This window comes from Indicator indicator, chromosome 18 (assembly GCF_027791375.1).
Source record: "Indicator indicator isolate 239-I01 chromosome 18, UM_Iind_1.1, whole genome shotgun sequence".
NCBI lineage: Eukaryota > Metazoa > Chordata > Aves > Piciformes > Indicatoridae > Indicator > Indicator indicator.
In genome coordinates, this window is record NC_072027.1 from 4,673,018 (window position 1) to 4,695,000 (window position 21,983).

General features: G+C 44.2%; 1 protein-coding gene across 4 annotated transcripts in view; it reads left to right on the top strand.

Annotated features, from left to right (window-relative positions):
* Positions 1 to 21,983, top strand: part of GRIA1 (glutamate ionotropic receptor AMPA type subunit 1) — a 133,879-nt gene that overhangs the window by 95,503 nt on the left and 16,393 nt on the right. For all 4 annotated transcript variants that reach the window (XM_054388932.1, XM_054388933.1, XM_054388934.1 and 1 more), the window contains 2 exons: positions 17,097 to 17,295; positions 18,094 to 18,341. In XM_054388932.1, the coding sequence (XP_054244907.1) occupies positions 17,097 to 17,295; positions 18,094 to 18,341 (447 nt within the window). The remainder of the gene's footprint in view (positions 1 to 17,096; positions 17,296 to 18,093; positions 18,342 to 21,983) is intronic.

A 21,983-nucleotide genomic window follows, 5' to 3' on the forward strand; every position in this document is an offset into this window, starting at 1 on the left:
TTGCTGTCTTGTAACACAGCCCCATGCACTAGGATCAGGTTATTGTGGGTTTCATTCTCTTTGTTGTTCTTGTCATCATGATGCTCATTTAGGAAAAAGGATGGCTTCCTTTGGGGGCATTGCAATACCCAGTTCCTCTTCCAAGCAGGAGCACAGAAAGGTGAAAAGCTGAGACTGCATGGAATAGCAAATTTGGAAGTATCTTTAATAAAAAGTGTCAAGGAAAGATCAGTGGCTTTGATTCAGATAACAAGGTTTGCTCTAGCTAAACAACATGCTTTGGATCACCATTTCAAAGTGCTGCTTTATGTTTGCTTCCAAATGGGAAATGAGAATGATTCTGTCATTGTTGTTAATTTGATCAGCCTGATAATGAAAATTACAATTCAATTGAAACCAATATTTTCCCACAGAGCACAAGAGCACTTTCTGACTACAAATATTTTCAGGAAGAGGAGAATTTGAAAAATTGAATGTGGGGATTATTACAGCTCGGAGTAACCCTGAGCACAGCTTCTCAAGGTGGTTGCAAGCACAGGGAGGACATTTGTGTGAGGTGTGAAAGCAAGGAGGAAGCAGGAGAGTGAGAATTTCTGTAGGATGTTGTTGTACAGAAAGGCTCTGAGCAGGCTCTGTATTTCACATGTATTTTTCACACGATCCTAGTGCAGGGTTTCTGTGACAACGTCACACAGAAATATGACTGCTTGGTGGAACAACATTGTGGGCAGGTGGGGATCTGCTCTATTCTAATATATTTCCTATATGGTTGCTGCTAAACTTATCCCTAAGACCTCTCAGCATCTCCCCAGTAATGAATTAACCAACATAAATAGCTTCTGGTATACATCTGTTCTGTCATTCTCTTCTCAGCAGAAAGGAGCAAGTGCGGGAGGGGGTGTGTGGGGGGTGTGTGTTTTGGTTTTGTGGAAGCTTTGGGTTGTTTATTTCAGTGTCGTTTTGGAAAGGAGTAGGGGAAATTTGTCTGGAGGTTTGTTGTTGTTGTTGTTTTTCTGGAGCATTCTTGGTTTAAGTGCATATGCCACTATGTATTTATCATTAGAAAAGAAAAAAAAAAACAAAGCAGTAAGATCAAAAGTGCAGACACATCACTCAGCACAGCGGGTGGGGAGGTTTGCAGCAGCTCCTTGCTCTTGTAAATGTGCTTTTCTCAGGCTCAGACCAGTCCCCAGGGAACCTCGATCCCCCACAGAGGCAAAAATGTGCTTCTGAAGGAAAGTGACATCCTTTTTGAGGACAGTTGTACCAGCCAGAACTTTAATCAGGCTTTTAAGTATGCTAGTCACAGTCTACTCAGTGCCTTAAAGATACACTGTGAATATGATGACCTGCAGACAGCCAAGACAGAGAGTAGCTCAGGGCTATGTACTTATAGCCTCCTCTCCCAAGGATTCAGGCTGCTGGGCATGAGGTTGAGTGGTGTCTTTGAAGCTCTGAAGCCTGGATAAGTGTGGCAAAGACAAGGTAGTGAGCAGTCAGGGAGAGTCCCAGATGGAGGCACTGGCAGTCTGTGTTGTGCCTTGGAATGTTGTAACACGAGCAGGAGCAAGGAATCCATCCCTCCTGAGCCACAAACAGAATGACTGAACTGTAGAATCACAGCATCCTTAAGGTTAGAAAAGACCTCCAGGATTATCAAGTCCAACCATCCACCCAATGCTACCATGACCACTAAACCATGTCCCAAAGTAGGTACATAGCCTCAGCCAAAGGAGACTGTGAGCTTTGGGACACTTCTACACCTTCACTGACCAGTGACCTCACCAGGTGTGATTCAGTCAGTACCACATGGACTAATTTGTCTTGGTTGAGGTGAGATGGTCCCTGTCATTGCCTTTAAAGTCTGTGCTTCCAAAGCACTGTCTGATTCACAGCAGAATGGAAGACAAGCAACATTTTGGACTTGTGAGTAGTTTCATGTACACAGTGAAGTCTGAAATAGGCCATAAACCATTAGGCTTTCTGAAGTGCCACCTTAACTTCAGAAAACAGTCATAAAATTGCAAAAGCACTCATTAAATGTGAAATACAGACCCAGGAAGGAGATTGTCAAAGCAGGCATCTGAAGTAATAAATATCCCATAGCCAATAGCAAGTGCCTGCAGCAAGAGGAATGTGAAGTAAGTACGTCTGCCATTGCACCACTTCTCAGAAATGTAATTTGATAAATTGCCTTCCAAGCTTAAAATAAACCCCAGTGGGTAGCAGCTGGAGAGAGCAGGACCTCACTAACATCCAGCTTGTTGCTGCCATTCCTCGTTTAGGATGAACCCAAGGCCTTTGGTAAGGTGACTTGTGGGACAGCTGAGCTTCATGACCTCTGCAGTAAAACAAGGCATCTGAGTTCTTCATCTGGCCCATCATTTTCTACAAAGCAAATTGTTTTATTGTTGTAAAAAGGCTATTAAAAAAAGATAAAAAATCAGGGAGTAAAAGATATACTGCTCTTGTCAACTTCCCAGCTTGATCTCCTATTCTTTGTGACTTTAAAATATGTTACTTCATATGGTTTCAGTTCAAAAGAGGCTTCCTGTATATTGGAGCCTATTAAATTTAATCCAGTTACTCTTCCTCTGACTCAGAAAACTTATGTTTGACTGAAATTAAATACATTTAGCTAAAACAGATCTTCCAGTAAGGCATTTATTCTTCCTTTGAAGGTACCATGGGGTAGAATATACAATTGCTTTCAGCTGAGTGACTGTTGGAGTCTTGCCGCCCCTGGAGTTTGGCAGGAGGATAATCACCATGCTGTATCATCCCAGTAAATGCAGCCATCCTTTATGTCCTCTCAGAGGGAAATTAGAGAACTCCAAAAATAAACCCAGCTTCATGAGGGCTTGTGAAAACAATGTATGTGTATTTTGGATTCAGATTAAAACATACTGTGAGGAGCAGGGAAATGCATAGGCATAGCAGGACATGACAGGGTATTGTGGCTTGAAGATGCTTGTTACAATCTGCACAGTGGAGAACAGAGCTGAAGATGCCCTGGTCAGCCTGCTCTGGAAATGAAATGATGGATGAAACTTTTATCACAAGCCTGCATCTGTGCAGACATTTTGAGAGCATCACCAGGAATGCATGAGCAGGAAGAGATTCTGTGCTGGTCAGAGCAAGGTGCCACAGGGGACCACTGCTGGGAAATGGGCCACACCAGAATGCACTAAAGGTTCTGGGTGTTTAGTGCATGAAAGAAGATATGATCCTCCAGTCAGCTGTCTTGGCATAAATAGTTAACCTGTCTTAACTTGCCTGCAAGGTCCAGCCCTGGAGCCAGCAGTGGGAGATGTCAAGCAGTGACCCCTGGCCTTGAAGGGGGTGTGCTGCTTCGGGAGGTTTGCTAACAGAGGTGATGAATGGATGCACTCTGAGGTGGGAAGGAGATACAAATGCTGGCTGCCATCCAGTCAATAGATACTCTCTGTTATTTATAGGCATCTTGTGGGCATCATTATTTGTTTTTAGTGGCATGGAAAGGATGTGCTCTGGCTGATCCTCACAGCATGCCCCTAGGCTTGGGTTTCACTGCACTCCTTTGCAGGCTTTCTGTGGCACTCAATCCTAGTGGTCTGCCTGTGGAAGAGCAAGTATGGTATTTATTGTGTACCTGTAATTAATGCTGAACATTATCTCCTGCTGTCTTTCCTGTTTATTTACATTTCTTTTTTAGATCAGTTGAAGAAATCACAGGAGACTTCAGCCATAGAGCTGGTGGAAATAACAACAAAATTGCTCCACCAGTTGTTGAGGTTTTTATCCCTAAACTAGCCTCTAGAGATTCTTTTTCATAGCAGCACTTTTAATTTTCATCGAGATGTTCCTAGCACTGAAAGATTTTTTTTTCCAGTTTTAGACAAGATCTAAATCAGAAATTGGTCAGGACAAAAAAAAAAAAAAAAAAAAGAAGAAGTTTCTTCTTTTTTTAATTTTTTTTTAGTGAAAGGTTTGATTTGGGATGTTTCAAGGGAATTATTTCTGTTCTGTCCTTTGCTAACTTACATTTGCAGGGTGCTTACTTATTTTGCTAAAAAATTAGAATTAGGGAAATTAGAACCAGCTGCATTTAGCAATTAAAAGGATTTTAATTCCTTCCTGAAATGAAGTCTTGATTTCAGCAGGCGTCTTCTCTTGACACTCCAAACATCTGCCTGCCTTTTTGGCCTGATGCATGGTTCTGCTGCATGGTTCTGCTGCTGTCCTTGCAGGACCCATTTTAGCATCAAACAGAACTTAACTTATCCTGGTGGGTAACTGGAGAGCTGTGCAAGTTTTCCCAAGCCAGAAGTCCCACAAGCAATAAGGAAAGATTTGTGCTTCCTTTGTTTTGTTTTTTTTTTTTTTTCCCTTGCACCATTTGCACAGGAATGTCTGGGAGTGATGGAGCTGGCTGGCAGGGCTTCCTAAAATGACTCTGGGACATGGGTGATGGTGTCCTTGCTCTGACAGAGCAGGCTGCTGACTGCTCATTGGACTCACTGAGCATTCTTGAGGCAAGGGGTGCATTTTTGCAATGAAGGAAGAAGCAGTTTGTTGTTTCCTTGGGGAGCACTTGCAACGTGCAGCTCATGCTGGGGCTGCTCTGGGGTACAAGGTAGTCAAGCCAAACTGGAAGCAAGACTGGTTTAGCATCCCTACTCCTCCTCCAGCATGGGGTAAGTCTGGGAAGCTTGAAGGCTGATCTATAGGAAGAAAGCTCAGTTCATGTCTTTTTGGCAGCGTGCTTGAGCTGGTTTGCTGAGGTTACTCTTTAAGTATAAAAGTAAAATAATTAGGATTTCAACTTCCAGAAAAGTCTTCTCTCCTTTTAAAAGTGTACCAAATGATTTTGCAATTATCTCTACCTGGCAGAGTTAATTATGTCCAGGGAGAGGAAATTCAGGTCACAGGGTAAGAGCAAATCACCAGGAACCAACGACCACACTTATCTCTGAAATGCACTTAACCAGAGAAAGTGACTCACCAGAGGAGCAGCCTGACAAATTGCACAATATCTAACAGAGCAGACCCCTTTGGAGGTTGTGCACTTCCATGGCAACCAAAATGTGGCAGCCAGGGGGAAATGGAGATTCTTTTAAAGTAGTTATCTTGCTACCTTTTTTTTTTTTTAAATGTTGAAGGATACAGAGGACTCAGAAGAAGGAAATAACTAATAGAGAGACTATTGTTGGGGAAATGCAATTTCATCTGTAAAGGAAAAAAATAAACAAAAACCTGAGTCTTTGAAATTTCCATGCTCTGCCATCTGAAAATTTCTGAATGTTGCAGAGGTAATGAATGTTTCCTCCACTGACCTGTAAGCCACTTCCTCAGGATGGTTTCCCTATCAAGCATATCTAGTCCCTCTTCCACAACTCTGAGGTTGCTGGAGGACAGCAAGAAATTTGCTTCAAGTCTCCCCATTGAGTGCCAGCTTTCCTAATCATTCTACCAGCTGGGTTTAAGGAGTCAAACACATGATCCAAAAGCAGATGTGTTAAGCTAAAAATATATTTTCAATCTCATTCTTTGGGACCAAATCACTGTTTCTCCTTTTTTTTTTTTTTTTTTTTTTTTTTTTTTTTTTGATTGAAGACAAAGTTAAAAATAGCAGGGAGAGAAGTTTTTCAATCTGCTGGGAAGTTTTCCCCCTCTGAGGAGGAAATGGCACCTGCTGAGTGTGTGTCTGTGATGCTGTGCACTGGGTCAGGATCCTGAGTGGCACTGAGGTTTGGAGGGGGGTGCCTCTGAGATTTATAGCCTTCTCCATGACTCTGGCAGGAGACCCTCTGCACTCCAGGGACTCCCTATTATGCTGTACTCCCACTTGCTGGTTTTCAATCAGTAACAAACCCACACTTCCTCTTTCCATTTTCTTCCCTCTTGCTAACTGTTATCCCCAAGCAGTCAGCTCAGCTGGGGTCTGACATTCTCTGAGCTGCAGGCAGGACTGCACAGGGTTGTGTCTTCCTAATAGCTGGGTCGTTTTCTGAGTGTTTTTGTCAAAGAATAAGGGTTGTGAGGAGCTGAATGACCTCCAATTCCCTGAAGTGGTGACCTCTGCAAGGCTGCCTCTCACACACTGCTTTAAAGTTGTCACTCCAGAAGAATATTGCAGCTAAGATGGGAAACCCTGTGCGTGCTTTCACAGGAAAGCCTTGCTTAAATAGCTCTTCCATATGCTCTACATGACTTTTATCAGCACTGAGATATCACGTGCACACTCTCTGGGTACACAGCAGAATGAGCACTGTACTCACTTCAAATTGTTCTGGCTCACAACACACAGAACACCACAGCTGCTCTTTGCTGCTTTAACCCATCAGAGCTGGCCAAAACCTTATGGCCTTCCACTGATAATTTCAGAGAACCTCTCTTATTCCACCAGAATTTGGGATTTGTTGTATCTGTTCTGCTTTTGTCCCAGATTTCATCCCAGCTACTTGTCCTGGTCACTGGGGAAGCATCACACTCCCTTTTCCAACGAAGTTCAGGAGTGTGTACAGACAGTGAGCATTGCCCATTGTAACACCCCAAAATGGTGAGCAGGCAAAGACAAATTTATTGCAATGTGACAGGGGTGTTGGGTTATTCCTGGTGAAAGGCTGGATGGAGGCAAGTGATTGGGAAAAGCAAAATGTGGGTCATGCTAAGAAACAGAAGTAAAAGCCTGGCTGTGCTCGGATGGGATCTGGAGTTGGAGGCAGAGCATGGAGTCACTTCTGAAGCCCATCATGATGGTGTTCCTTCCATTTCCATTGGGATCAAAGGAGCCACCTGCTTACTGTCATCAAATAGCAGGAAAGGGTGTACAGCTTGTGCACAGCCCCCCTTCCCTAACCAGCACCATACATTGCAGCGTTCAATCTGTTTAATAACATTCAGTAATTCTGATTAGTGTCTCCCCAGAAGAGTTGCTGCTTACCCTTAGATCCAAAGGCTAAGCAGCAATAATCCAATCATGGTAATCATAACTTACTACTTTGATCTTCAGATAAAAGAGCCTATAGAAGTGCAAAAGTGTTACATCACCGTTATTTGGACAACTTCAAAGCATGCTCTATACACTAATGAATTCTCCCAACACACTCTGATGAGAAGTAAGAGGGAGCAAATGTGTGAACAGAGGAGTGGAAAGGAAGAGGGCAGAAGATGAGTCCTGATGTGGTGAAAAGGAAAAAGTGGCAAAAAAATCAGTGCGTGTACACTGTGGAGAGGTGTGAGATGTGAAAAAGGGTCCATGAGGGCCCAGCTGCAGAAGCCAAGTGCATGGGATGATGTCCTGTAAGAGAAATGGGCTCTTCTCTACCATACCCTGAAGCTGTAAGAAGCAAGATCTCAGGCTGCAGAGAGAGAAACAGAGGGAGGGGGCAGCTTTTCATCTCAGCAGTGATTCCAAAGCCTTCAAAAACAAAAATTCACCAAACAGATTTCAGCAGGTAAACTAGAGGCAGGAGAAACACTGAACATGTTTTCCCTTCACAGTTCAGTAGTTTTAATGTTAAAAGGCAGTTGCTCCTGTGCACATAAAAAACACTGTCTGGGAAGAACAGACTCATTCCTTACCACTTCTGCAAGGGATGCAGCATGCCCCTGTACGAGAAAAAGATAGGCTCAGAAGTTAGAGAAAATGTAAATTGCACAGTCTTGGTGAGGGATCACATTTTAAACCAGAAATAAGAAACAAAACCACAACAGAATATTTGGGAATACTGCTCAGAGTGAAGATCTTCCAGTGCAGAAAAAAAACAAACCCTCTCCTGCCAGAAAAGGACTTCCTCTCACTGGATTGGGAAATCTGACAAAAGACATGGGAAAAAAAAAAAAAAAACAACAGCAAAGAGAATCAAGGCCAGGAAGGCATCCTGGAAGAAACCTGAACTACGTTATTGTGACATTGTCCAGAAGTCTCAGCAGTGGAGCCTTACATTGTGATCACATGTAGGTGGCTAAAGAGGATCTCGGAAAAAAGGAAGAAGTGGCAGCAGGTAATCCAAAGTATATTACATCTTGGGCAGAAGAAAAAAAGCTTTTTCATCAAGCTGGCTTTGAAGAAGAGCCTGGGAGAGAGCATATGAGATCTAGCAACACAGCAAAGGATGTTAACACAACAGGCCGTTGTTTAAAAAGAAGGATGAGTGCTGTTACATTCAGGGCCACCTGAGGTGGAGGAAGGTCCTGAGTAATGAATCTCCTGGGGCTCTCCAGTGAGTGCTTCTGACAACATTTTATGCTTGTCACCTTGTGCATTTCTCTCAGCAGAGCGAACAAATGTCACCAAAGTGAGAAACGTACCTGAAGAGCCTTTTTTTGCAGTGGAGTTTTTGTTCAAAGGCATAATGAGAGTCAGGTGGGTTTCTTTTTTTTCCTTTGTAGTGGAATGTGGGAAAACTGCAGAAGAGAGATGACTTTGCCTTTCAGCAGAGCTGCTGAGAAGCCCAAAGTGACCACGTGTTTCCCAGCAAACCTCTGTCTAAACCCTCGTCCCTTAAATCATGCTGGTTTGCAGCACAGAGAGCTACACTTTGCCCGTACCTGTGAGTCTAACAGTATATGTCCTTGGATCTATCTCTTCTGATTTTTCAACACACCTGTTTTTCCTTGGGGTTCCTCCTCATCCTTTTATCCTAGCCCTTTCTTTACCATGTTTTTCACCAGCTCTCCGCAAGAACTGGGTGTATTTTCCTGCACTTTTAAGGACTAACATCTCAGCAGCCAGTTCTGATTGCCCAGGGATGGTGGCTCCCTCAAGTAAAGAGCATGCCCTTCAGTTCTGCTCTGAAGGAGTGGTTTTACACCGTGGGTCCTGCTGAAGCTGAGGGGGGCTGGTTGCCCATGGTTGTTTGGTATGTGGTGCTTCCAACCAGCATGATCATACATCATCAATTGAGTAGGTGATTTGTGTTAGTTGGACACCAGCAGGCTGTATTTCGTGTCCATTGAAGCTCACAGGAAGGCACAACCTGCAGACTGCCTGGATATGTTTAAAGGTTGTTTGGATGTGGTGCTTGGGGATACGGTTTAGGGGTGAGCTTTGTAGAGCAAGGTTATAGGTTGGACTTGGTGATCCTGAGGGTCTTTTCCAACCTGAATGTGTCTGGTTGGAAACCAGATGGTCTAGCTGGAACATCTGATGTTTCCCTCACCTGCTAGGATTGTCTCAGGAAGGGGAAGTGGGCAAAGAAACAATTCAGAGCTATATTCTACGTGGTGACCCATTCTTCAGGACACCCACCCAAGTGAAGCTCACAAATGTGATTCATCCTTTCCTCCCACAGCTGGAAACTGAATTAGAGAGGTGAAGTAAGTTACCCTGGATCCCATAAAGTGGCAGAGCTTCCCAAGAAGAGTTCCTGGATGCTAGTCCCCTAGTTAGGCTGTCAAAATGCTAAGTGAATGACTTGAAAACAGCATGTAGCTGCTCCATGTAGTCATGCTTATACTTAGCACTGCAGCAATCCAACCTCCAATGACTGGAGAACCACAAGTGGCATGATGCATTTCTGACTAAGCAGGAAAACTCATTTTAGAAAGAGGTTTTGCCCATTAAAGGGAAATAGAAGGGGGGGGGGGGGGGGGGGGGAAGTGCCAATGTATTCTGCAAAAGAAGAGATGAAACAGTAGGAGAGGGATCACATACTGCTGTCCAAAGCCATTAGCTTAGGCAGAAAGAAACAGTAAATAAACTGTGACTTATAATTAAAGCCACACAGAAAAATATCCTCCTGTTGATTCTGGGAGACTCTGCATTTTTGCAGACAATATGTTTAGTTTTTGCTGTGTTTACACAGCAAGTTACCCCAAGGCCCCTTCTTAAAAGGACTTCTGCTGGGATTCTGCAATGGTGAGCTGGCATGGTTTGCTTGAAAGCATGAGAAAGAGCAGATCTCCAGTTCATATACAAAAGTTAAGGAGCTCTCTGTTTTTATTTTATTTTTCAACAAAAATGAGAAAAAGAAATTCAGGAAACAGACAACTTTTGACTTCCAGTAGCTGTGCACCCTCAGCTTTCTTCCACTTTCTTCCCCTGTTAATGTTACCCACAGGGAATCAAAACATGCAGCTGCTACCTGGGTAGAAAAGTTGTGAGTTGGAGCTAAGAAGATTTTTTTGTTTGTTTGTTTGTTTTTTACTTCTGGGAGAGGTAGATAAGAACATCAATGGGGAGGGAAAAAAAAAAAGAAAGTCTTACCTCTGTGTTTATGAAGGGTTCTCTTGAAACTCTGTGTTAAAACCCAGTAGTGCAGTCAGGACTCCAGGCTGTAGCAGGAGGTGGGGTTCCACAGAAACAAGGGCAAACTAATAATGGCAAGAGAATGAGGAATACCTCATGGACAGAGAAACATGCATTACAGTCACTCCAATGTCATGGTGAAGAGTTGGCAGCTCATTCAAAGCTATCCATTAGTTTTATCTAGTAGGAAGAAATTTTTTTGCAGTAATGCTGGTGAGGCCCTGGAACAGGTTGCCCAGGGAAGTTGTGGATGCCCCCTCCCTGGAAATGATCACAACCAGGTTGGACAGGGCCTTCAGCAACCTGGTCTAGTGGAAGGTGTCCCTGGGGAGTTGGAATTAGATGATCTAGTCCTGGTGGATAACAAGTTATCCATGGGACAGCAATGTGCCCTTGTGGCCAAGAAAGCCAATGGGATCCTGGGGTGTGTTAGGAAGTGTGTCCAGCAGATCAAGGAGGTTCTGCTTCCCCTCTGCTCTGTCCTGGTGAGACTTCATCTTGAGTACTGCATTCAGTTTTGGGCTCCCCAGTTTAAGAGGGACAGGGACCTGCTGGAGAGGGTCCAGCAGAGGGCTAGGAGGATGATTAGGGGACTGGAGCTCTGCCTGGTGAAGAGAGGCTGAGGCACCCGGTGGGGTTTTAGTTTGGAAAAGAGAAGACTGAGAGGGGATTTAATAAATGCTTACAATATCTGAAGGGTTTGGTGTCAGGAGGGAGGGGACAGGCTCTGCTCAGCTGCACCCTGTGATAGGACAAGAAGCAATGGATGTCACCTGCAGCACAGGAGGTTCCACCTCAACACAAGGGGGAAGTTCTTTACTGTAAGGGTCACAGAGCACTGGAACAGGCTCCCCAGGGAGGTTGTGGAGTCTCCTTCTCTGGAGACTTTCAAGGCCCATCTGGATGTGTTCCTCTGTGACCTGAGCTCCATTGTATGGTCCTGCTCTGGCAGGGGGGTTGGACTCAGTGATCTCTTTGGGTCCCTTCCAACCCCTGACATCCTGTGATCTTTAAGGTCCCTTCCAACCCAAGCCATCCGTTGCAGTGCAGAGTGAGAGCTCTGCAGCATGTGTGTGATGGATGCACCCAGAGCTGTTCCTAGCTCCACAACCTCACACTAGATTTGTTTCTCTATCTATGGCTGTTCACTGACTTTTCAAGCAAACCAGGGGCTCATGTCAGGGGCAGAGATAAAATAGTGATACCAACGGTGCCAGATGGTCTGTGACACAAAGAAAAAGCAAAGCTCATTTGTGTTGACAGACTTTAATGATGAAAATTTGTTTAAAATAAGAGTAAAACTGAAGCAAAATGTTTGCAACTAATCCACTACCAGGTGAGTCTCCAGGCAGACCCATGAAACTAAGGAGAGGCAGTATCAAATAGGCAGAATAGTGTCAGAGATCAGAGGATCTGTGTGGATAGAAGACCAGAAGTGGATTTGACCCACAATCAGGGCAAGAAGCACATAAGAGCTTCTCTTTCAACAGTTTTGCATAAATTTGTTCAGTGATAAATATGTCAGTTGACTAAGTGAGCCTTTATTAGAAGTGAATTTAACAGCAGAGATGGGAAATCCTCCCAAAGCAACTATGGCTTTAGAATCCCAGATTTGTGCTTCTAATTAAAAAGCTGTCACTTTGTGTGTAATTCTCCCTAAGAAATGGATTTTCAGGTTGGGGGAAGGGAGAAGAGAGAGAGAGCTGAGATGCTGCTTGAGCAGTTTCGGAATGAGCCTTTATTTTGTATATTTTCTGATAATCTTCAATTATTTTTTTTTTTTTCCCAAAAAAAAAAAAAAAGTATTATGCTCTTCTAGTAAGATGACACAGGCAAACTCCTGTCAGCTTTTCCTACCTTCCATAAAGGATAAGATCAAAGAGCCAATTGTTTGATCAAGGGTTGCATTTTGTTTTAAGAAGTAAGAGATTATAGCTGCATGATTTTATTTTTTTCTCTGAACAATCCATCAATGCTAAGGTTAGAATATATAAAAAAAAAAACCCTCACTTCATGGGAACAAAGGAATCTTACAGTTCTTTTCTGTTTTCTACTGGCAAAATGCAGTTGCTTTTGCAAGGAAAGGTAAGGAAAAAAGTCATCCAAGTAAGAAAATAAAAATTATTATTTTCAGCTGCTGTTTTTCTGTTAGACTGATATAAAATAGCACATTCCAGAATTATCTTTTAAATGATATGTGTGGTAGGTAAGGGTTTAATGTATTTTAAAAAGCTGAAAGAAAATTATTTGTAATGAGAGAGCAGAAACAAAGTTGTTTCCTAGGTTAAAATGATGCCTTTTAGCCATTCAGAAATGAAACATTAAGTAATAGGAAAATGCAAAGCTTGGATGGACCCAAACCAACCATTTTCAGGATGCTCCTTTTAGAGGACATTTGCAACCATTAAGGTTCTTAGTTCATTCCAACTGAGAACATTAAGTTTTCATTTACAATTTTACATGGTGCTCACATTCTGGTTCCCAGCCAGCTCTAATTGCAAGTAGATTGTGCACCATGGCTAATGAGGGCAGAATATTTACCATCAAGTGTGTTACCAAGGGTAATATTGGAAAGGGGCATCCTGTTCCTGCTGCTCTTCTGTAGGGACAGAGAGGGCCACAAGTCAGGGAGAGGATGGGAGGGGATGTGTGTGTGTGATTTTTAGCCAGCACAGACAGGGCTAGAACCAAGAGATCTTAATTTGGACTGTGCAGGAAAGAAGAGTGTAGGTGAAGAAGGAATAATACAGGTTAAAAATGTACAACCTAGTCTGTCTGGCTATTTCAGTCCTTTCAGTATCCCAGAATTAGCCATCTGTTAAAGCCTGTTTTACTGTCATCCCTGCTTTTTTATTCTGATTTTTTTTTTTAGATCTTGCTATTTGCAAGTATTACAATATGATAACAAGTGTGAACAAATCCAGAGGTCAAACACACCAATCCAAACACCTGAGCTTCAGCATATCTTTAAAGGACTAACCATCTCACCTTACCTCTGCAGAGGACTGAGTCACTGACTCATTTCCACTCAGCAGAGAGCTGATGGCATCCATGTTATGCTTGAATGGCTGTGGGCACACGTAAATTCTCCATGCAAGAGGATTTGAACCCCATACTGCACATCAGTGAAGAGAAATGAACTGGAGCTAGGGCTCAAGCTGCAGCACATTTGTTAGTCAAGTGGAAGGTCATTTTCTGTTATCCAGCTGTGGAGTGAGATACTCAACACCTCAAAGTGACTTAAAAGTACACAGCAGAGCTAGTCCTCTGTGACTGCTCTTACTAGAGCAGAAATGTAACTCTGAAGTCCCACCAGCTTTTGACCAGACTTTCAGCTCCCTAGTATTGAAGTCCCTTCTAGAATTGGGAGATTATCTCCTACATTACAAAGGCAGTTCCACAAATGAGCCCCATGATGGTAGCACTGCTGCTCTCCTGCTTAGTCTACAGAAGTAACAGAACAAGACCTTAATGGATATTGTCTTTCCACCCACTTGTAGAGATAAGCAGTAAACAGGCATTGGCTCAAAATCCAATATCCAGAGAAATCCAGCTTATCCTGTTTAACCTGTGCTCACTGCTACTGAGCTACATGGCTGTCATATGGGACCATATCTGCCTTGTGTGATGTTTCATGATTCTTACTGTGGGGCTTTTTTATCATATTGGACTAATCCTCTCCCAGGCAACCAGCAGCAGAACAAGAGGACACAGTCTCAAGCTGCGCCAGGGGAGGTTTAGGCTGGAGGTGAGGAGAAAGTTCTTCACAGAGAGAGTGGTTAGCCATTGGAATGGGCTGCCCAGGGAGGTGGTGGAGTCACCATCCCTGGAAGTGTTCAAGAGGGGATTGGACATGGCACTTGGTGCCATGGTTTAGATAGGCATGAGGTGTAGGGTGACAGGTTGGACTCGATGATCCTTGAGGTCTCTTCCAACCTTCTTGATTCTATTCTATTCTATTCTATTCTAATCTCCAAGAGCCTGTGCTGGCCAGTGCTCCTTTGTGTTAGATGATGCACAACCATGGAGCAAAAGGATGATGTCCTGGAGAGCCTTTTTTCTGAGTGTTTCTTCTGCTGAGTTTACAATAGTTCAGATTCACAGCTTCTAGCTCTAAATCAGTCTAGCAATGAGGGCAAACACTGCCCATTAGTAGTGTCTGCAACAAAACATCCTGCACATGAAGCCCTAGCCATGCTGGCAGTCATAGCAAGCTATTCATCTCCTCTCCTTTCCTCCACAGTCAGTGAAATTGAGCACTCATCTCCTCAGGGCATCTGGTGTCATGAGGGCAAATAACCAACCCCAGCAGCAAACAGCCAGATGAGACTGCTGCATGATGCAGACATGCATCCTATTCCATCCGGATCCCAGGAGAAAGAAGCTACAGCCCACTTCTCTCTTTGCCCAGCCCTCCTTGCTACCTCTCAGTCCCAATACCCCACAGTTACTGCTTGGTGCTGTCAGTGCCAGGTGTGGAACTGGGAAGCATAAGCCATCTGCAGCTGACAGCAGGCAGCCCCCATGGGCTAAGCCAGCAATGAACAGCACCAGGGTGTCAAGGGTCTGGAGGCAGGAATCCGGCTGAGTGCTGCTGAAGGGATTGAAAGAAGTAGCAGAAATATCCCAGCTTTGCCAGGAAGGAAAAGCTGTATAATTTGCAGCTGAAAATGAATGTGATTATTTGCCAGCTCAAAGTGGCCTTCATCAGCAGAGATTGTTGTATTTGACATTATCTGGTTACTTTTATTTCAAGCCTCTGTGCCTTTTCTGAGAGCTTCCTTCCCTGAGCACACATCCCCCAGACTAATTAGAGAGAGGTAGTTTTTTCCTCTTCCCCAGCAATCTGGAGATTTGAGCTGAAGTCATAGCTGCCTCCCAACCCCTCTCCAAATATGAAACAAAAGGTAGAACAGAACTACAAGGGTAGATGGAAGTGGTGCAGCTGGTGGGGCATGTGGGTTTAGTCTCTTTCCAGCTCTAAGGTCAGTGATCACCAGGGTGTGCTTTCCCTCCGTGGAGCAATGGAGCATGAAGGTTTGTCAAGTCATGTTAAAGCACAGTACACCACAGCAGCTGGACCCAAGGCTTCACACAGACCTGGGCACAGCATGGCATGTGCCTTCACAAACTGGTCCCAGTGCCCTTAGCTGGACTGAGATATTTCTGTTACCATTCCATAAACCATATTTTGGTGGAGTGACTGGAGATACGGGCACCAGTGCAGGTTAGGGGCTGCCCTGCTGGACAGCAGCTCCACGGAGCAAGACCTTGGAGTCCTAGTGGACAGCAAGTTCTGCATGGCACAGCAATGTGCCTTTGTGGCCAAGAAAGCCAATGGGATCCTGAGATGTATCCAGAAAGGTGTGTCCAGCAGGTCCAGGGAGGTTCTTCTACCTCTCTACTCTGCCCTGCTGAGACCACACCTGGAATACTGTGTCCAGTTTCAGGCTCCCCAGTTCAAGTGAGACAGAATCCAATGGAAAGCCACGAGGATGATTAGGGGACTTGAGCATCTCCTTTATGAAGAGAGACAGAAAACCCTGGGGCTGTTTAGTCTTGAGAAGACTGAGAGGGGATCTCATCAATGTGTATAAATACCTGAGGGGTGGGTGTCAGGAGGAGGGGGCAAATTTCTTTTTGTGGTGTGCAATAATAAGACAAGGAAGAACAGGTTCAAGCTTGAACAGAGAAGATTTCAGCCCAACATGAGGAGAAACTTCTTTACAGTGAGGGTGACAGAGCACTGAAACAGGCTGCCCAGGGGGGTTGTGGAGTCTCCTTCTCTGGGGACTTTCCAAACCCACCTGGATGCATTCCTGTGCAGACTACCCTAAGTGATCCTGCTGTGGCAGGGGAGTTGGACTCAATGATCTCTTGAGGTCCCTTCCAAGCTCTAATGTACTGTGATATTGTGACTCAGGTCAGCAGTCAGGCAACACGGAGACATGGTCCCCTGATGGAGAAATAAACAATGCTTCTCTTGGACAGGTCCTCCTTAGTCAGACTGTCTGGCTTTAGCAAATAACATTGTTAAGCTGCCTTCTGTCTGGGATGGTGTTCTGCATCTAGAGAAGGAGCATATAAATAATTTAGACAGGGTGTATGAATGCTGACATCACTCTGAAATTATCTGCCACTCTTAAAAATTATTTGAAAAGACTTTAATATAAATTAATGCCTGCTTGACTCCTTTGCCTCCACAGCTACCCAGTGGTTACAGATAATTGGTTATTTGATTGCAGCAAGTGCAAAATACCTAGGTTTTGAGGCCTTATTATGAACATCTTGTCTAACCACCTGCTGCATGCAAAACAGAGAATGCCAGCAGGCAAATTATTTATGAAGGGTGTAGCTCCTCTCTGAGCTTCAATATTTCTTAAAGAAAAACACAGAGGTTTGGGCTTTAAGCTTCAAGTGATGGAGGAGCTGACCTAGTGATCCCAGCTGGTCTCTATATGTGATCTAGCTTCATGATGGTGCTCCTTCCTGCTGGGGGTACATGGCACAACATGGACCTCACCAGACCTGCTGTTTGGATGGGCACTGCTTTGCCCAGCTAAACTTTCCTTGTGGTTGTCTCCATGTCTTAGTGTTATCTACTCTCAAAGGAATTGAAAATCAAAGCAAATTCAATCACTTTATTGCTATTTTTCCCCCCTGTGAGTCTTTTATCCCTCATCTAATTATGCTGACACCTTGAAAAGTAGATTAAAAACTCATAGAGACTTTTGGCTTCCCTGGAAGTAGCTGGAAAACACAACTTTGGGTAAACACCCAGGTAAATGATGGGCCTGCAAGAGCAAGCTGCACCTTCTGGACCTTCCCAGGCCTCCTGTTTGACTCTCCTCTCTGTGTGCAGGTCTCTCTCCGGCCGCATAGTTGGTGGCGTCTGGTGGTTCTTCACCTTGATCATCATCTCCTCCTACACAGCTAACCTGGCTGCCTTCCTCACCGTGGAAAGGATGGTTTCTCCCATCGAGAGTGCAGAAGACTTGGCCAAGCAGACAGAAATTGCCTATGGGACCCTGGAAGCTGGCTCAACTAAAGAGTTTTTTAGGGTAAAAAGGAAACTTTAATGCAAGCATTCTGATTAGTCTCTTGTTTAACAAGTCCTCCAGTCCTCACACATCCTTAGCTCAACTAGTTTTTTTCTCTTGTTTTTCTCTTGCTTCCCCTTACCACGTTAGGACCTGCTGAGTTTGTCCCTAAAACAACAACATCCAAATTGGATGTTAGGAAGAAGTTTTACACCATGAGGGTGGTGAGACACTGGAACAGGTTGCCCAGGGAGGTGGTGGAAGCCTTATCCCTGGAGGTATTTAAGGCCAGGCTGGATGTGGCTCTAAGCAACCTGATCTAGTGTGAGGTGTCCCTACCCATGGCAGGGGGGTTGGAACTAGATGATCCTTGAGGTCCCTTTCAACCCCAATAATTCTATCAATCTATGATTCTAAATATTCAGCTTTCCCTATGCCTCTCAGAAGGCTGGCAGTGTCTCCAGTAAAGGTGATATTCTGCAATTGTAAACATGGCTGTGGAATATCCATGTGCTTCCCCATGTTACTGAGGAGCTACTCTGAGCAGTTCCAAAAAAACTCATGTCCTGACTTTGAGCTTGGTTTGCCCCTGGTTGAATCCCCCAAAATCACTTCTCATACACAAATATTTGTCATAAATCAGGGACCAATGCAGGCCCTGGTGCAGAAGTGGCAGGAGGGTCATTAACATCCCATTACCCCCATTTGCCTTCCCTGGCCCATCCAACACGTGGGTAAGTGTTCTGTCCAAGCTGGAAATCTCAGGTGGCACTTCAGCCTCTCTTCACGCTTCTGTTGGGTTTCTGCTGTCCTATGCAGCGCTCCAAAATAGCAGTGTTTGAGAAGATGTGGACCTACATGAAGTCCGCCGAGCCCTCCGTTTTTGTGAGGACAACAGAAGAGGGGATGATCAGGGTGAGGAAGTCAAAAGGGAAGTATGCCTACCTCTTGGAGTCCACCATGAACGAGTACATCGAGCAGCGGAAGCCCTGTGACACCATGAAGGTGGGAGGTAACTTGGACTCCAAAGGCTATGGCATTGCAACACCCAAGGGGTCTGCGCTGAGGTAAGTAGCTCAGATTTGCTTTCTCTCTGGTGCTAAGCCGCCCAGCAAATCAATGTCTGCACACAGTGCGATCTCCATTGCCATGTTAATCGTGTCAGCTTGGGGCAAGGAGCTGGGGGGTATGCAGGAAAAGTGATGTGGGAACTCAACGTGATGTGCAGGGAGGTAAAATTCCCAGGTCCCGCTGAGCAGCAATGGGAGCATCTAACTGCTCGAGCCCTGCACTTGGAAACTGGATCCTGGCTGATCCACTTGCTATGAATGTGTCTGCTGTAGCAGGTGATGGCAGGGGGGCTGCTGTGGTGTAACCATTGGTTTCACAGAGCGTTATCCAGAAGGGACGCTCATCCTGTGCCATGTGTACGTGCAGCTTTGCAGAGTGTGGTATTACCTTGGCTTGGATCCATGCTTGCAGAGGGAGAGGAAAGCATTTGGGTTTTTCCTAAAAGGAAATGCTAGTTGGAAGGGGTGGGAAGCCAGTTTTGAACTGCACACCCTGCAAAGGGTGTGCATTTGGATTCACTGAGTCAAGTCAGATCCTGGCAAGCACTGAATTTGTGGCAAGTCTGAAGGGGCACAAATCCTGCATTTCTGAGCCCAGACCTGCAGCTCTCTCATGCCTTTGCCTACTATCTTCAGAAAAGTACAGATTCAGTACAGAGTACCAAAAAAAAAGCACAGATTCAGATCTGAATTGGTAGCAGAGCTTGGGCACAGCACACAGAGCTGGACATGAGCTGATCACCTGCAAAAAGCATCTTGCAGGCTGACCTGCTTAGAGCAGCATTACCGCAGCCTGCAAGCTGGGATGGTGATCTGAGTCACAGCAGCCATGACAGTTTTTCACTTTACAATCTTGAGGAATGTGAGTTGTGAGGATTTTGTAGGACTAGTAAATCCTCAAAAGACACAGCTTTAAGTAATCTGATTGATGATTCCACTGATTTAGATATTTCCTGAGCATATTTGAATCAAATTATTTTGACCAAAATCATATATATGGCCTTATAATTGCTTGCTAACATAACTCAATGCAGAGACATTTAATCCATGGTCTCTGTATGACTAGAAACCAGCAGAGCTTTTGCTGATAGATTTGTCTGGTCATAGAGCTTCCAAGCCAAGGCCAGCCCAAGGAATAGAAAATAGAATCATTTGGATTGGAAAAGACCTTGAAGGTCATCAAGTCCAACCATTATCTATCATTGGGCAGCACATGAGGCCCAAGGATTTTGATTACTATGTTTATAAAGTCAGCTCAAATTAGATTCAGCTGTTCCCATATCAGCACTATCTTTAGAGAAGCTCAGGAATGCAGTGCAGGGGATCTAGAAGGCAATTCTTGCATCCAGCGTGGTTCAGGCTCTGAAATGGCTTGAGGCCCTCAAAAGCTGATGGATCTATTCTCACAGCTTTTGCAATGCTTTCTCTTGTACTCTCTTTGGTGTTTGTTTTCTGTCTTGCAAATATGAAAAACAGGATAGAGGACTGATTCTATTTCTTTAAACATCAGTCTTGTATCCTGATTTTGATATTATAAAAACAAACAGGAACATCCTACCTGTCTTGTAAGTGTTGGCATGTGAAGTGTTACCATAGTTCTAGAAAAAAAAGAAACAATGAAAAAGAAAGTGGCATCAATCATCTTAATTTTGCAGCTCCAAGCATCCCTCTGCTAGGCATGATTCCAAAAATTCCTAACATTTCTTTCTGTTTCCTCTTTTTCACCTTGGCTGCATGTAGAATCAATTTCTTATGGCCTTAATGGCAAAGGAGGAATGCTTGATTTTTCCATCCAATGGTGTTTCTTTGGAACAGTTGCTGTCAGTTTTTGTCCCATTATGTTTGTTTTGTTCCTGTTGATTTAACTGTTTCTATCTTACTAGTTCTCCACAGTCCCCATGTAGTGTCTGTTTTCCCTTTGGGGTGCTGCACACAAGAGGTTGCCCTGAGCAAGGTGACATTCATGAGGCATCTGTCCCTTATTCAGGCTTTGTCTTCACTTACTTCCATCCACAGAGTAAAATCTCTGAGCTAGGTTTGGAGGGAGATGTGAGCCAGGCCCATCTTAGAGCAGGTTTGTTAGAGAAACTGGATTCATTTTGATAGTTGCTGCAACCTTTCCCTTTTGTAGCTACACCAGTTTTCCTGTATTTAGGATAGCTGCTTAGGAAAGGATCCTAGAGAGAATCTGAATGAGAGTTCACTACTGTTTTTCTTGCTTCTGCTTGGGAACACAGTGCTAGGACATTGCCACAGATGAGAGCAAACAAGATTGCAAATCCAGAAGTAATTCTACTTGTTGTAGCAGATGCAGACCCCTCAGACCCTCAGCTAGATCTCTTGGGCTGCTGAAAGAGCTTGCTGCTTCCTTCTAGGTGAATCTGACTTTGAATGTCTTTTGACCACCAGGTGTTAAAATTTAGTTGCATTTAGGGATGATGGAGAAGGGTAATGATGGGAGGGCATAAATTACACCTTTCAACACCAGCTAGTTCAAAGTATGATCCCATCTGACATGAGAAAATCTTGGAGTTGCACCACTATCCATTTACCTGACAGGAGCTCTTCCCCACTCTTGGACAAGTGATCAAAGAGAGGGCAAAATGCCAAACTTTCCAAAACAGAGGAAAGAAAACCCAAGAAATGCCATGTGAGTCTAAGAACAGGGAGGTTTATGAGATGGACATCTAGGAGGGCAAGTTCTTCAGAGCAGCCAGACTGATGTTTAGGTTCCCTAAGATAAAAGCTGTTTTTCCTAAGGTCTGTGGGTAAACACAATATGTTCCCTGTGCAAAAATGACCTTCTCTCAGGACCCCAGACCTCTCAGACTTTCATTAAAATACACTCAAGATGAAGTAAGGCTTGTGTACAGCTTGTACTCCCCATGAGCTGAAGAGAGAGACAATTAGCTGAAACCAAGCTTCCCAGGAAAGCACTTAGCACATGGTTCCAAAAATCTTGTGGCTGATACTGTGCTCAGGAAAACTGCAATGCATTTATTTTGTTCCCACCTTGTTCCCACGTAGAACCTGCAATGTATTTTCCCTCATTAGCTAGCTAATCTTTTGCAGATGGTTCAGGCATCAGAGTGCTAATTAACCTGTACTCTGTTGTAGAAGACAGAAATAATTATTATTTACTTAGTGTAGAAATCTTTCCGAAGCTACACTCACAGGTTGCTTTAAATGCAATCAGTTAGACTCTGACCACCATAATGGTAGGGTAAAAAAAATACTCAGTCATCTTCAATTCTACATCTTTGCCTTCTCCTTGGACTGGTAGCAAGTTTAAATGCATCTGAATTTTGCTTTTAGAAGGCTGAATTCTGCCTGAAAGAGGCTCCCAGTCCTTGTGAAGGCTTCAGTGCTTGAATGGGATCCCAACAGGCAGAGCCATCATGGGTCAGCATGACCCTCTTGCTCACAGCCAGGCTTTTTTAGAATTGCAACATAAGAATCTCCCTCTTGGTAAGGATTTCTTGGTGTGGTACAGAGTGCTCTGTAGACAGATTCTCTGAGCTGGGAGCTACCAGGTCCTTGGCCTTTTTCAAGACCTGTTTTATTGATAGTCAAGGTCAATAGACTGCATGGTTCAGCCTTCCATCTCTTCCATGCTTTTTAAAGCCTTCTCACATTTGT